This window comes from Lepisosteus oculatus, chromosome 3 (assembly GCF_040954835.1).
Source record: "Lepisosteus oculatus isolate fLepOcu1 chromosome 3, fLepOcu1.hap2, whole genome shotgun sequence".
NCBI classification, from domain to species: domain Eukaryota; kingdom Metazoa; phylum Chordata; class Actinopteri; order Semionotiformes; family Lepisosteidae; genus Lepisosteus; species Lepisosteus oculatus.
The window spans coordinates 29,046,611-29,062,009 of record NC_090698.1 but is presented as its reverse complement, the minus strand read 5'-3'; the positions used below and the strand labels follow the sequence as shown (position 1 = coordinate 29,062,009).

Sequence of the window (15,399 nt, the reverse complement as noted above, 5' to 3'; positions counted from 1 at the left end):
GGCTTTACTGCCCTATGTAGAGAGAATAAAAGATAATATACTGACACATGTCATATTGTATTAAATAAACAAATAGCATGATATGACAACATTTTATCTGAAAGATAACAGTAAGATACTTATTTTTTAATTTATCACTATATACAAATGTGTCCTTTCATTTGATCATTAAACGTCTCCTTAATTATTTACTGTATGAATACTAACAACAGTTCGCACATACTGTAACTAAATGTGTCTTTATTTATGTATACTTTTCCTACTTGATTTCTATATTCATGTCAATTCTAAATTAAACACTCTGTGTATAAATTATTTTCCACACTTCATATCACTTGCAATAATATCCAACTGCAACAGAGCTGTGTCAAATAAAAAATCTTACTTGTTTCCTAAGTCCAAGGTGTTAGAGGTTTAAGGTTAAAGTGAAGAAATCACCAGTACCACCTAAGCAATTAAAATAATACATTTGTGCATTATTTCTTGTTTTTTGAATATTTTATGTGTGATTTACACAACTGAACTTCACTTTTATTTTATATACTTCAGACGTTTGTGCAAAAGGTTACTGTATTTTGCTTTTGGAAATATGCAGAGAACAGTATGTATACAGTATGCATTAAAGGATATAATTCAAAGCCAGTGTCAGTCCAATAAATTCTGTATTATATCGTAGTTGTATTAGGTTTATTAGCATTAATAATTCCAAACATACAGATATAAATGGTTAAAACAATTATTAAAAACAGTCAAAATAAAAAAGGCAAAATGGTCTCAAAAGACTTTACTAGCTAAAGTGTAGTACACGTTCTTATTCATAATATTATCATCTATGCTTACTATTCCCTTTCAGCTTTTTAATTCCAGAGAAAATTACCAAATGCAGCAATTTTTCTTTTAAAATCTATTTTAAAATTAAATATTGCATAGTTTTAGAAAGATCAGAATCCAAGAAATGCTCACAGTAGATAAGCCATTCTTTATGCACACTGAAATAAATGTTGAGACAACCTCTGTAGTAAAACAGCATTTCTAGTCTTTCTACAAACTGTACTATTACTGTACAGTATTGTACTTCCTTTATCTTAAATGAAGATATAGGTACTGTATATCAATGACACAATGACAATGTTGACCAATAACATATAATCAAAACAATGATTAGGGTTAATTTAAACAGAGCAAATCAATATCTACAGTATGTGCATTTCTTTACACTTTTTCAGTGTTAAATGAGTCTTTAAACAAGTATTGGGGGTTACCCATTTGTGAAAACATTCTGTAACTGATGACGGCCAAGAAAATAACCGGGTGGTTTGGTTTCCATGGAAGCATTTGCAATTCTTTGCCTAAGAAAATTAAATTCTATTACACAAACGACTGCAGAATTATCCTCAATGGAATTTAAATCTTACAGAAAAATGCTGGATATAAAATAATTAAGAATGTAAAGGAATGAAGGATGCAAAAATTCAACAGCTATTTATAGTACAACAGTGCCTAATCACGTTGAGTGTTTACAAGTTAGGATAGTTCTCTAGTGTGTAAGGCATGGGCTCATCTAGATATTCGCTAATAGGTTTGCTGAAAGATGAATTCTTCTTAAATGGAGTATCCCTTGATCGGACAGGTGTTACACCCTGAAAAACAGAGAAAGAAAATATTACCTTTTTTTACTTTACAAATTACTTGTATAGAGACAATGACAATATGAATAAAAACAAAAAACTGACAACATTTGCAGGTCCTTAATAAAACATCTGTAACAAAGATAAACACATTGTTATTTTGCTGTGGTTATAATTAGTATGAAAGCACAGTTAGTATCCATCAGTAAATGCAGTGATAATTTTCATTAGAATTATAAAGTCAGCTCCAACATTAAGTTCATTTACATGCATGAATACAGGAGCACTTACTAAAATAATACACTTCCTTATGAATGCAAAGTACTATCAAAAGTGCTTCACTGATAACCAAAATCAGAATAATTTTATTTGCCAAGTATGATACATGTACAAGGAATTTGGTCTGGTATCTTGGTGCAAAAAGATAGATAGAAAATAGTTCAATAATATGTGTACACTTCAGACAAAGAACATACACAGGTCCACAATAAAATACACACTACATCCTGTTTTCATGTGTTCTGGTTAAGTAAGGAGATGGCCAAAGGGAAGAAGCTGTTCAGTCAATATATGGACTTATCTATATCTGAAACTATGTGAGATAGAAAAAAGGTATCACAATGCAACCATAAAGACCTACTCACCTGCAAAAACACATTTCTGTTTAATAAATACTGTATATTTTTAAGGCTTAAAGGTTTCCCCAAAGACAATCCAATTATAATTACTTTTGTTTTTACTGTTGCAAAGTTTAAATTGACCATAAATGTTACATAAAAGTCCAAAGTGCAGTTTTTTTTCCAAGAATGATTTTTCTCAGAAAAATAGAGAAAATGTATGTACTATTAATTTAATAACCCCCAATTTAAATAACACAGTGAAGTGTGTAAGAGTGCTAATGTTCAGGATTTATTATTCCTGAAAACATGTTTTCATAATCACTCATTTTCCAAGATGACTGGAACCTTTACAAAAAAGATTGCTTTATCTATTTTCCTTCATTAGGCACATTCAGAAAGTGCTTAACTTTCTGGAGCATCTGCAATTTTTTAAAAATGCCCTTGCCTAAGAAATGTACATTATCATACATTATCATAGTACTTTAATGTAGAGTTATGGCCCACTTCACGAGAAGACAAGCTTCCTCAGCATTTTAACATTCCTTTAATCGAAAAAATTCCACATTAGCTTTGTTTTTTTAAATGTCTTTCAATAGCAATAAATATTGATCAAAGTTGAACAAAGTTACTAGAGTTAATAAACGCGAAGTATTATTCAGCACATAAACTGGAGGATAACCAAAATCAGAATAATTTTATTTGCCAAGTACGATACATGTACAAGGAATTTGGTCTGGTATCTTGGTGCAAAAAGATAGATAGAAAATAGTTCAATAATATGTGTACACTTTAGACAAAGAACATACACAGGTCCACAATTAAATACACACTATGTACCCGTTTTCATTTTCATGTTCTCTGGTTAAGTAAGGAGATGGCCAAAGGGAAGAAGCTGTTCAGTCAATATATGGACTTATCTATATATGCGAATGCACATTAATGTAGGGCTTTCGAGCTCACGTGGATTTGTGCCCTACAGTACAACCTGCGGTACCGCCAGGTACATACAGTACGAACATGTTGTGATATTAAGAAATATAAAAAATGTAAATATAATGCCAATAATATTTGCTATTTTAGTTTTTCAAAGAAATGTTTATTTGTTAAAAGAAAACTGATGGCGACATCTGGGTTTGAACACTCAATCACAGGGTTACAGTATAACTCAGTCACTTAAGCTATCACACCACCAAGGCACTCATGTGACAAATACATCTCAATGGAAAGTCTTATACTACTGTTTGTGCAACAGTACATGGATATAGTTATACCGTAATTAATTTCTTTAGATACGCGATTCTATATTATATTCCTTATTAATCAATTTCTAAAAGTATGCTTCTGTTTACTCTGGTATCGAGTGTATTCACAGAAAACTATCACTTTTCTCACAAAGTACTGTATACTGTATAAACGTATAGTAACATGGTCAGAAGGAGCAAGGATCACGTAAAAACATTTCCGAAATAACTACACGTAGACTTTGATGCTTAAAATGTTTAGGGAGAAATGGAATACGTTTGTGTATTTTTTCTTTAAAATACCAAGACATGCCATATACAGTAGAGTTTTTATACAGTAATATGTTTATGTTCCTAAATTAATATCTTTTATGAGTATGTGAAAGGCATGGTGAATTGGAGATTCTCAAGAATTACTTTGTATGATTGGAAACAAATGCGTGACTGGATCAACGAAATGCTGTGGTGTTACTTTTTGTCAATGAAAAAATAAAGTATTTTCATTTACAAAGACGGTTACAAAGAATGTGGACCAGGGTAATATTTTGAGTTTACAGCCTGTCCAAGGTCATTCATTTAATACTATTAGTAATATCTTCGGTAAAGACTTTGATGACGACAGCTCAAACACTGTACATGAGAGGTTGAGCTTTATTAGCTCCACCTGGCAGTAATTCCAGATACTATTATCTTACTTGCGGTATTATGCGGTATTATAAGGTAACCCGCGTTATGACGTGTTATACCGCGACACGCCCACAGCGTTTTACAGCGACAAAACCCGCTCGTTTTGAATGGCTGCATCTGTATGACATATACTGGACATGAAGTATGTTTTTTGTAGAAAAATGTTCTAAAGATCATAACAAAAAGTACACAGTCCTGATTATTTGAAAACAATAAAATATTGAATGTATATAGAGATGCAGCCATTCAAAATGCATGATAAAACTCCGTGCTGCTGGAAAACATCTACAGCCTACTGTGTTACATGATTGGCTGGCCATAATGGCCGATATGTGGCATTTGGGGTGCATTAGTTGTTAGTGAAATTATTGCTTCTTTTAATCTCTCTACTGTGCATATTTAAATCCTCTAAATATGATATATTAGTATGGTAATTTACAACTAAAGGGAAAGTTAGGTAGCTAAGCATAAAACTAACAGGTGCATAACGTCTCTGATTATCATAAACTATATTTATTTAGTTAATTAGGAATATAAATATATTATACAAACTGTATATGGCTGGTAGTGGTAGTTTAAATAAAAAATACATAACAGCATCTCACTTTCTTTATAAACATTTTATGCATCAAAGTCACTCGGTCACTTACTGTGGTTACTTTAGAAAAAGTTTGAAGTGCTCGATCTGACAATATTAAGTTTATATACTTTATAAAAAAGCTATAATGTTTGAACCTTTTCTATGAATACTTGCGCTTGTTATTTCAATAAAAAGTATAATGTTTAGGATCTGCTTAATATGGAATATAATATGGAATCACATATCTAAAGAAATTAATTATGATATTAATTCAAGATCTAAATGTAATAGATTTTTATTGCTCAAAGTATTAATGTATTCCACTTTCTTTGTAAACATCTGCATCAACTTCTTCCACTCATTTGCTCATGATTATGTTTCAGCACTCTTTCAAAATGACTGCTTAGGAGTGGATTAGGCGTATACCTTTGAACCTGGCAGCCAGTGTTCATTTCCCATTTAAGGCATGTGTTTCTCTTGCGACAAAAAAGGTTATTTTTTTAGAGAAAGTACTAAATATTATGTACATTATATCAACATTTTATTTGTATATATCGCAACGTGTTCAATAAATAAATCGAAAATATGAATGATCAAATATGAATACTCGCAACAATGGGAGTGAAAAACTGGTTCAATCCAATTAGAACATACTGCATCCCAATGGGGCAATTCAAGACAAGCCTTTACAAGTCTGAATGTCAAACCGTATTTTGTTCAGGGTCATTTGTCACTGTTTTCATAACCTTTGCTTTCTTAAATTCCTATTTTTGAGACAGGATGCTTCAGATATCAATAACTCAACAAATAACCCAACAAATGACACAGAGCATTCAAACCACAGGCATTTTAAAGATTGTAATTATTGAAAATGTTCACAGCTTTTATTTAAACAATATCTAGTACCTGGTTGCAGTTTGAATTAAGCAGGTCTAATGTGTAAGCATGCTCATAACTCGAAAAGGCATTAGGCTACATTTTTATGCATCAGTTGAAATGTTCAGAAGTCTCTCAAAAACATAAAAATGTAACATAATATTGTATGGCACAATAGGCAACTGATTCTTTCAATTTTAAAGAAAATAAAAAATAAAAAACAATACATGTGCCTGCCTAAATTAGACATTGCATGACTTTAAAATCTTTCTGAGTCTTTGTGTACTTTTTAATTCAACATTTTACACACTTTGATTTTGTAAACGCAATACACATTCCATTCAGAATGTTAAGTAGACAAAATAGCGCACTGCTCATTAACCGTAATGACTGTTCTGCAGCTATTTTTTTTTTAATTTAGAAAAGTTTCATCTATACAAATACCACAGACTATTCTAGATTTTTTTTCTGAATGTCACACTTAGTTGAATATTTAAGTTACATCTAAATAAGAAAGTCAGGTGTCAGCATAAACTATTAGTAATCAATAATATTACATGGGGACCTGTATTCTTTACACCTGAAACACTGTTTTCTCTGAAAGCATTTTCTTCTCTCTTTTGCTGGTCTTTTGCAGCCTACACATGCTGACACAGCTCCCTATGTGAATTCTCGTTCTTGACTGAAAAGACTTTAGAGAACTTTACAACCTGACTGGCTCAATTGAAGGTGTAACCTGTCTGTCTTCAGTGTTGTGGCGCGGTTTCAACATATGGATAAGCTGCTCTCCGGTTACTGGCAATTGTAAAAATAACCCTTCTTCCCTCCTTTGTTTAGCTTAAAGAATTCCTTAATCCTTAATCACAAAACCATCACTTAATTTATCCAGATACACAAATTCACGCCAGAGCCAACAACAAGCTATAATAGTGGACTATTTTTATGTATTCACTATATAAGAAACAAACCAAAAGTAATGCTCTGATTGTGCTTTGAACCATTTGGTTCAGCGCTCTACATTACAGTGCTTTGTCCATTACTAATAGAAGGACAATTGAAGTTTTTTTAAAAAGAAACAGATGTCAAAATGTTTCTGAAATGTCAACTTGTGATATTTTAGCTGCTTAGTTACACAATTCCATATTAATATAACTATCAAGTGGTATTAAATCAGTACAACTTTTTTTACAACAACAGCAAGTGGTGTTCTTACTACGTATTCTTAGAAAAGGATAATATTTTATGAAGTACAGTATATAAACTTTATAATACCAGAACAAGGACGATAAAACCATAAACCACTGTAAGTTAAAGACTTTGATGCTGTTACGTCCCAGTGTGTGTTCTGTGTGTGTTTTTTCTGTTATGTCCACACTGCTGACCCTTGATTGTTCTCCCTTCCCCATTGGCCAACCATCACACCACTGTTTCAATATGATGTCATCATCGATCAGCCTCAGCCAATCAGAATTCATTTTATTCACTATATAACATGGAGGCTTTCAGGAAGAAGAGGCCTTTCGTTTGACTTCGATCCCGTTTGGTTTTGGTTCGCTTCGCTTCGCTTCGCTTCTGGTTATTGCTTCGGCTTCGGCTTCGGCTTCGTTTGTTGGTTTGTTTTGCTTTGTGTTTGTGTATTTTTGTATAGCTTCGGCTTTGTTGTTTTGTTGGTTTTACGTTAGTTTCTTTGTACTTTCGTTTGTGTGTTCATCCTTGTTTTGTCATTACCTTGCCCCAGTGTTACATGTTCAACTTTTGTGTTCTTTTGTACCCTGCTCCTGTTGATTACTCTTGTTTTCCCTTATTTGTATTCCTGGTTCACTTGTGTTTTTGTGTGAACTTTTGTATATAAGGTTAGTTTAGGTTGTTGGGTACACTTTACACACTTAGTTGATTTTGTATTAGTACACTAGTTAGTACGGGTGAGTGCCGTTTGTCTTGTATGGTTTTGGGTAGTCAGTGCAGGTTAGCTAGGGTGTTGAAGACGCCGAAGACTGTGTGTTTCGGGTTTTCTTTTGTAGTCAGATTAGCTTTCCCTCACTGTCCTAGCCAGCTCCATTTTTGTTTGTTATTTTCTTTTCTTTGGCACCACTCCAGTTCCTTACCCTTATCACGCTTCCTAGTCCCTCACCAAAACCCCCCTGCTTCCAAAAGAATTATCCTAAGTTACACCCCTTTACCCCTAGACACTTGGGGTCGTAACAGATGCATAAAATGTTTATTAAAAGGGTAGAATACTGTTGGGTATGTTTTCATATTTAGCTATCACTACCATCTACTGTGCATACATTAGATTACTGTATGTACAATATTACATTACAGTACTGTTTTTGTTTTCTGATACCAAAATTTACCTTTGGAGTTTCTCTATGTGAATGTAAAGTTGAAAAAGGCACATCACATTTACAAGTTACAGCATAATAACAGTTTAAAATTAATAAAAGTCTTTACAATGTATAGCTTAAATTCCATAATTAGAAAAAGACTGTCCCTCAGCATAGGCCAGGATTCGAAACCAGGCGATTTCTGGTAACAGCCCAACTGCTCCACACTTTCTGTTAAGCTTTCACAGCTCAACCTGGTGGTTTTACAAAGAACTATAGCCACATTACTGAAAATATCTAAAATGCTGCGGACTCCCGAAGTCTACCGCAGACTTGCACACTCTTGTTACTAAACCGTAAACTACTGCAGTATCCCTCACTCATTCTGAGTGGCTGGCTCTGTAACTGAGTGATTGAATTCATATAAATACTATATTTTGCAGATGAATATAGACCTCCAAAGAATAGTTAAATGTTAATATCATTTTTTCGAGAATTTGGATGTGTACAGCACACTTGCACTGAATGATGTTCGACTAAAATTGTGCTCTTTTTTACTGTACCCATTACTAAATCAAAGAATATAATGAAACAGTTTTTCACGTACCAAAATATTTCCTAAGTGATTTTTTCCCTTTGATTTTAGATCTGACAATTAAGAGCATGGTTTTCACAGTATATATCTGATAATTAGAAAATTGTTTAAAGACCATGTCGCTGACTGATTCATTAAACCTTGTTATAAACTATATACTGTACTTGGTTGGTACTACTGAGCTTTAACTATAAGAAATGAAAAGAAAAAGACCAGAATCATTATGTACATTAGCTTTTGTTAAAATGTGTGTGGTAAATCTTTTGTATAGCTTTCAGTTGGCAATGTGATTAAAAAAAATAAACTTATTGGTGAGAGTCCAAAAATCACCTCCATAAATCAGCTTTTTGCTGACATTAGTCATCTAGCTGCTGTTGGCATGTAGCACCAAAACAGTAGTGCACACATTGTATATTATAGAATACCCCCAAGAGATTAAAGAAGAATCTGTTAAGATGGTACTGTAAAATCTCCATATTAAACATACTGTCAACCTTTTCACATGAAGGTAAAATGAAGGAATTTTTTTTTCCAACCAAAAACTGTATATGACACGTTTGGAAATCTGAAGCCTGACTATATGTCATGAGAGCTAGACAATGTAAAGTAGGAGGCAAAGGAACAGGTAACGAGTTTATTTCATGCTGAAAAGAAAAAAAAGGAAACGCGTTTCAGCTGTGAAGTCTTCTTCACAGCCGAAACTTTGTTTTCTTTCTTTTCATTTCAGCATGCCATAGACGTTATCTGTTCCTTTGCTGCCTATGCATGCTGACACAACTAACTACTTGAACTAATGTAAAGTAGGATATTTGCAAGAGAGGGTGACCCTCCCGGTTTATACCAAATCATAAGACTATGGCCTAGCACGCAGCACAAAGTCAGCTCTTAGCTTTGGAGCCTAGAAAGGCTGTAAAAATTAGCCAAACATAAATAATTGCTCCAGCATTACCTGTAGCCCAATAATACTAATTTGAATACTAACTTTTATGTTATATTTTACCCAAATTTAATTTATTTTGTGGAAGAAAAAACATGTCAGGACCTTGCTTCTCAATATTTCAATAATTTAACAATATTCACTCATTTATAGTATATCTAACTTCTTGGAATAGTCTTTTAAATACTAGTTTTCAATAGTTATATCAGTATCCTTTTTTATTCCAATTATCCAGTAAGGACATTACCTTTGTTTTATACACCCTTATATATTAAGGAACCATAACCAGTTTTATTTATTTTTAAGAGATGTATTATGAATCCATAAGTCATATGATTCTACTTAAATGTGTACATTTTGAGGAATGGCAACTATGCTAATACAAGTTTGAATTGCAGTGGTTGTATTCTATATACAATAGCATAGTGTACCCATGTGTCAGACTCACATCACTGTAACCAGACAGAAAAAAGGCACAACAGTGCCTCCACTTTCAGTTTGGGGAAGCAGCTAGTCATGAACTTTTACCGCAGCACCATAGAAAGTGTCCTCACTAGTGGTATCAGTGTGTGGTACAGCAATACTACAAAGGGCTGTGGCAATGGTACAGAGAATTATGGGATGTGATTTACCATGATTCAGTGATATTTACACCATCCACTGTCCCAATAAAGCTCAATCCATCATTCAGGATCCCAACCAGCCCTGCCGCAAACTGTTCTCCCCCTGCGCTCTGGCAAGCAGCACCACGCTATTAAAGTACGGACCACTAGACTGAAGAACAGCTTATATCCTACTATAGTATGCATCCTTAACAGTAACTGCAATGTCTCAGACTCAATGCATGTCTGCCCTATGCACTTTTTTATTTCTTTCACTATGAAACTATGACTATAGTTCTGGTTGTATAATTTATTATGTTGTAACGTACTGTCTGCATTGTGTGGTGTTGGCTGTTGTACTGTGTCATCTGTTGTACTGTGTATGTCCCAAGAGATTAGTGCAAATAAGAATTAGAATGTACAGATGCAGCCATTCAAAACAAGCGGGCGATACCGTATTATTTCACGGTGCGCTTCACGCAGTCTACTGCAAGTTATCGCAAATGTTCGTATAGTACCTCATAATACCACGTGGTACCGCAAGTAAAATAATAGTATCCGGAATTTCTGCAAGGTGGAGACCATAAAGCTCAACCTCTCATGTTTGAGCTGTCGCCATCAATGTCTTTAACAAAGATATTACTAATAGTATTAATAATGAATGACCTTGGACAAGCTGCAAACTCAAAGTATTGCCCTGGTCCACATTCTTTTTTTCATTGGCCTTCTTTGTAAAAGTAACACCACAGCATTTCGCAATCACGCATTTGTTTCCAATAATGCAAAGTACAGTACAGTAATTTTTGAGAATCTCCGATTCACCATGCTCTTCATATGCTCATAAAAGAGATTGATTTAGGAACATAAACATATTACTGTATGCAAACTGTACTGTATACAGTATGTATATGTATATTTAATGTCTTTACTGTGCCCGTTTAAGTATTGAATATTTATATGGAATTTTACCACTGAAGTGAAATCTTAGTAGCTGAGCATAAAAAGAATTGGAGCATACTGTACTGCGTGTGAAGGCCATAAAATATATTAATTTTGGAACATAAACATACAGTATATGGCTGGTCTCGGTACTTTAAAGAAAACATACACACCAGTATTCCATTTCTCCCTAAACATTTTAAGCATTGAAGTCTTTAACTAATGTGATACTGGAGTCAACAAGCATACTTTTAGAATTTGAGTAAAAGGGAATATAATATGGAATTGCGTATCTAAAGAAATTAATAACGATATAATTATATTCATGTACTGCAACACAAGCCGGAATCCAGCCGGAGCCATGACTTTTTTTTTAACAAACATTTCTTTACTCGCACCAAACAAATTTATATTTCTAAATATCACAACATGATCGAATTTAAGTCATTTTAATAACAATGAATAGTCACCTATATTTATATTGATTTAAATTGCCTTTATTTAAAACCCATAAATAAAGCTGATATTGTTTTGACTTTTAATTATTTAAAACTGTATTACAGCAGCGCAATGCACAATGCAACGTAAGTCGCTATCTTTGTCTTCTGCATAATAATGTTCACCTCTCTGTCCAGCAAATTAACAATAGTAATAATAATGAACTTTATTGTATATGGTGCCTTTAAAGGTGGCTCCTCAAAGCGCTTTACAGGATAAAAACAATAACAACAATACTGTCAGGCTGGGCAAATGATTTTTTTTAAAGAAATACAAAATGAGATATAATGATGTGTTCCGGCTTAGACATTAACGAAGAGCATAACGAAGGTCATAAAGGTCATAAACGATATTTAAAAATAAAAACGATTACAAACGCCAGCAGAGAGAGAGACACACACGCAGTTCTTCATTGTCAAAAAGTAATTGTTTTTTACTTTGTCAGCACCCAGACAAATGCAAATGCATTATTAATCAAATGCTTTTATTCATTCTTAATCGAACTCACAAGTTGTCATCTGCTGTTGAAGCTCTGTGATACTAGACTCACACATGGCTAGACTTGGCTATTTAACCATGAGATTATGTTTATGTTTATTAATCTTCCTTGTTATGCACTGAGAATGGTAAGCACCCCGAATACGGGGGCGGCGGAACGGTCGGCTCTGGCTTTCCCATCTATACCGATGCACTGCAAGTACAACCCCCCTCTCTGCGGGAGTGCTGGCTGTGACGAATTAAATCGGTTTCACAGATATTTTCAAAGTAGAAGGGGGCGAGATTTCCAGCGAAAGACACCCCCCCCCCTCCAAAACCCAGTAAGTACAGTACTTACTAGTTAAGAAAGCTAGGCTCCTCAATGAAATCGCTTTAAAATGCTAATGCGTTGGTGTAAGAGTTCAGGCGTGGCAAGCTTCTAATGTCTCCCGACTACGGTGAAAGGAACCCTTCTTTCATTGGAAGACAATAAACATATTCTACCCGTACATGAGAATATAATGCTGGCGCGTGGACGCGGTGGGGTGCTGTACCAGCTGTCAAAAAAAAGTTTTTTTTTAAAGTCAATTGAGTGCCCATAATATTGCAGTAAGTGAAAAGACCACGGGCATTCTTCCTCCCCCTACATTCTCAGAGTAGAATAGAATTTATTATTAGCACAATTTATTACAGTGCTAAATTTAATATTATTGATTACTAATAATTTATGCTAACACCCAGCTTTCTTAACTAGTAAGTACTGTACTTACTGGGTTTTGGAGGGGGGGGGGGGTCTTTTGCTGGAAACCTTGCCCCCTTCTACTTTGAAAATACCTGTGAAACCGGTTTAATTCCATATTAAATTCCATATTAATTCCATATTTAATTCCTTCACTTCTGCATAAGCTTTCTGGAGGAACAGTGGATGGGATGCGGCTCTTTCTGGGAATACTGCAAATTCACAGGTGCCTGACTTGATGGAATTCACATTATCATATTCACATATCACCACCCTCTCTCTCTCTCTCTCTCTCTTGCTCTCCCCCCTGTGTATTGTCCGTTTAGGGCAAGTGAGAGAGAGTGTACCCATCGGTCAAGCTAATAAAGCACCTTGAATTGAATTGAATTGAATTGTGTGCTGTCCTTTGACAAAACAAGGCTCGCCAGATAATGTGAATCGAAACCTGTTTTTCTAGCTTTTAAAGTCATGCGATGTGTAAGCAGTAACACATCATTATATCCTACATATGAAAAATACATAATATAGCTCCCAAACAAACGCAAACGTGTTTTTAATAAAATGCTTTTATTCACTCATAATCTGAAAATTTCAGGAAGACTAAGGAAGGACTAAGGAAATTGTCATCTGTTGTTGAATCTCTGTGAGCTCGGTGACTTTGAGACCATTTGTTATCCCAAGTTGTTTGAATCGCCACAATTCAAATAGAGAAAAAAGAGCTGCCTGACAAGATTTAAGATATGGCTGTCAATGTTGGATTAAAAATAACACGTTGCCCGACGTTAGTTGCATTGTTTGAAAAATAATTTTATTTCGAGAGACTGGATAAGTAATTCAAGTGTTTTTTTAACTTCCTGAAAAACAAGTAATAATTTAACAATATGTGCAAACATTTTTTTTATGATATGTCGCTGTTGTGAATGTCTGTGGAGTGTATCTTATTTGCCTATCTGTCCTGGTTGTGCTCTCTCGCTCGCCCTTCCACCCTCTCTCTCTCTTTATTAGCATGACAGATGGGTACAATCAGTGTTGGGTATTTACTTTGTAATCTGTATTGCTTTGAGATGCCACTTTTAAAGGTGATATATAAAATCAAGGCTTTAACTTGCTTTAACTCCACAAGTCTGAGTTCTTGTGTCCATCCTAACCTATACAGCTTTTTAGTATAGATTACACTTTTCTAAAATGTATTTAAAAAATAAAAACGATTACAATCTAATCTTTCCACGTTTGATCCCAAGATCCCAAGAAAAATAAATCTAAATGGGAAGAAAGCTATGCTGAAAGTTTATTAAGATACTTAGAAGACAAAGATATTAATTAATGTTGCATTTGTCTGATTGTGAATCAAAAAACACATATATTTAAACACGCGTTTGCGATATAAATCAAAACGCGATTTAAATCAATATAAATATTGAAACGCATAGGTTACTATTCATTGTTATTAAAATGATTTAAAATCGATCATGTTGTGATATTTAGAAATATATTGTTTGGTGCGAGTGAAGTTTTATTTAATCTCTGACCCAGGGAAACGTTTTATTTTTTCAAATAAATGTTTGTTAAAAAAAAGTCATGGCTCCGGCTGGATTCCGGCTTGTGTTGCAGTACATGAATATAATTATATCATTATTAATTTCTTTAGATATGCGATTCCATATTATATTCCCTTTTAATCAAATTCTAAAAGTATGCTTGTTGACTCCGGTATCACGTTAGTTAAAGACTTCGATGCTTAAAATGTTTAGGGAGAAATGGAATACTGGTGTGTATTTTTTCTTTAAAGTACCGAGACCAGCCATATACTGTATGTTTATGTTCCAAAATTAATATCGTTTATGGCCTTCACACGCATTACAATATGCTCCTATTATTTTTATGCTCAGCTACTAAGAGAGAGATAAAATTCCATATAAATATTCAATACTAAAACGGGCACAGTAAAAACATTAAATCTTTCTACAACTGACCAATGCACCACAAAAGCCATCTGTCTAGATGACTCTTACTCTAGGAGGTTTCGTGAAAAAGCACATTGCGCTGCTGTAATACAGTTTAAAATAATTAAAAGTCTAAACAGTATCAGCTTTATTTATGGTTATAATTTAAAAAAAGTCAGAAGCCGCACTCAAAATGCAATTTAGCGCTTTCTGGCAAGAGGAGACACCCAAATTAATAATGGAACGTGCTTCTGTTTGTGCATGAACATAGTTACAGTATACTGTTATTTCTTTAGATATGTGATTCCATGTTTTTTTTTAATCCCTGGCGGGACCGGGCGTCCAAAAGAATCAAGTAATAGGTTTATTCCATGCTGAAAAAAAGAAGAAAGAAAACACATTCCATAAGAATCAGCGCCTTTATATAGCGCCTTTAAAGGTGGCTTCTCAAAGCGGTTTACGGGATAAAAAAAACACTAACAAACAACAACAATATTGTATTTCATTGCACGTTGACAGATCGTCTTTAAATAAATTGTTGATATAAAGTTTGACAGTAAATGTTTATATTGTAATGCATACTGTACAGCCCCCATTTCTCTATAAAAATCTAAAAAAACGTTTGCGCAGCCTAAGAGGGGGGGGTCTGCTCTCAGTGACAGCTGACAATCCTCCATACACTCAAGTGAAAAATTAATAATGCCAATGTAAAT

The 15,399-nt window shown here is 34.0% G+C and overlaps 1 protein-coding gene across 1 annotated transcript in view; it reads right to left on the bottom strand.

The window, feature by feature from the left end:
- Positions 1 to 673: 673 nt before the first annotated feature.
- Positions 674 to 15,399, bottom strand: part of spag8 (sperm associated antigen 8) — a 33,429-nt gene continuing 18,703 nt past the window's right edge. The window contains exon 6 of the mRNA XM_015336901.2: positions 674 to 1,640. Coding sequence (XP_015192387.1) covers positions 1,518 to 1,640 — 123 coding nt within the window. The 3' untranslated portion in view covers positions 674 to 1,517. The remainder of the gene's footprint in view (positions 1,641 to 15,399) is intronic.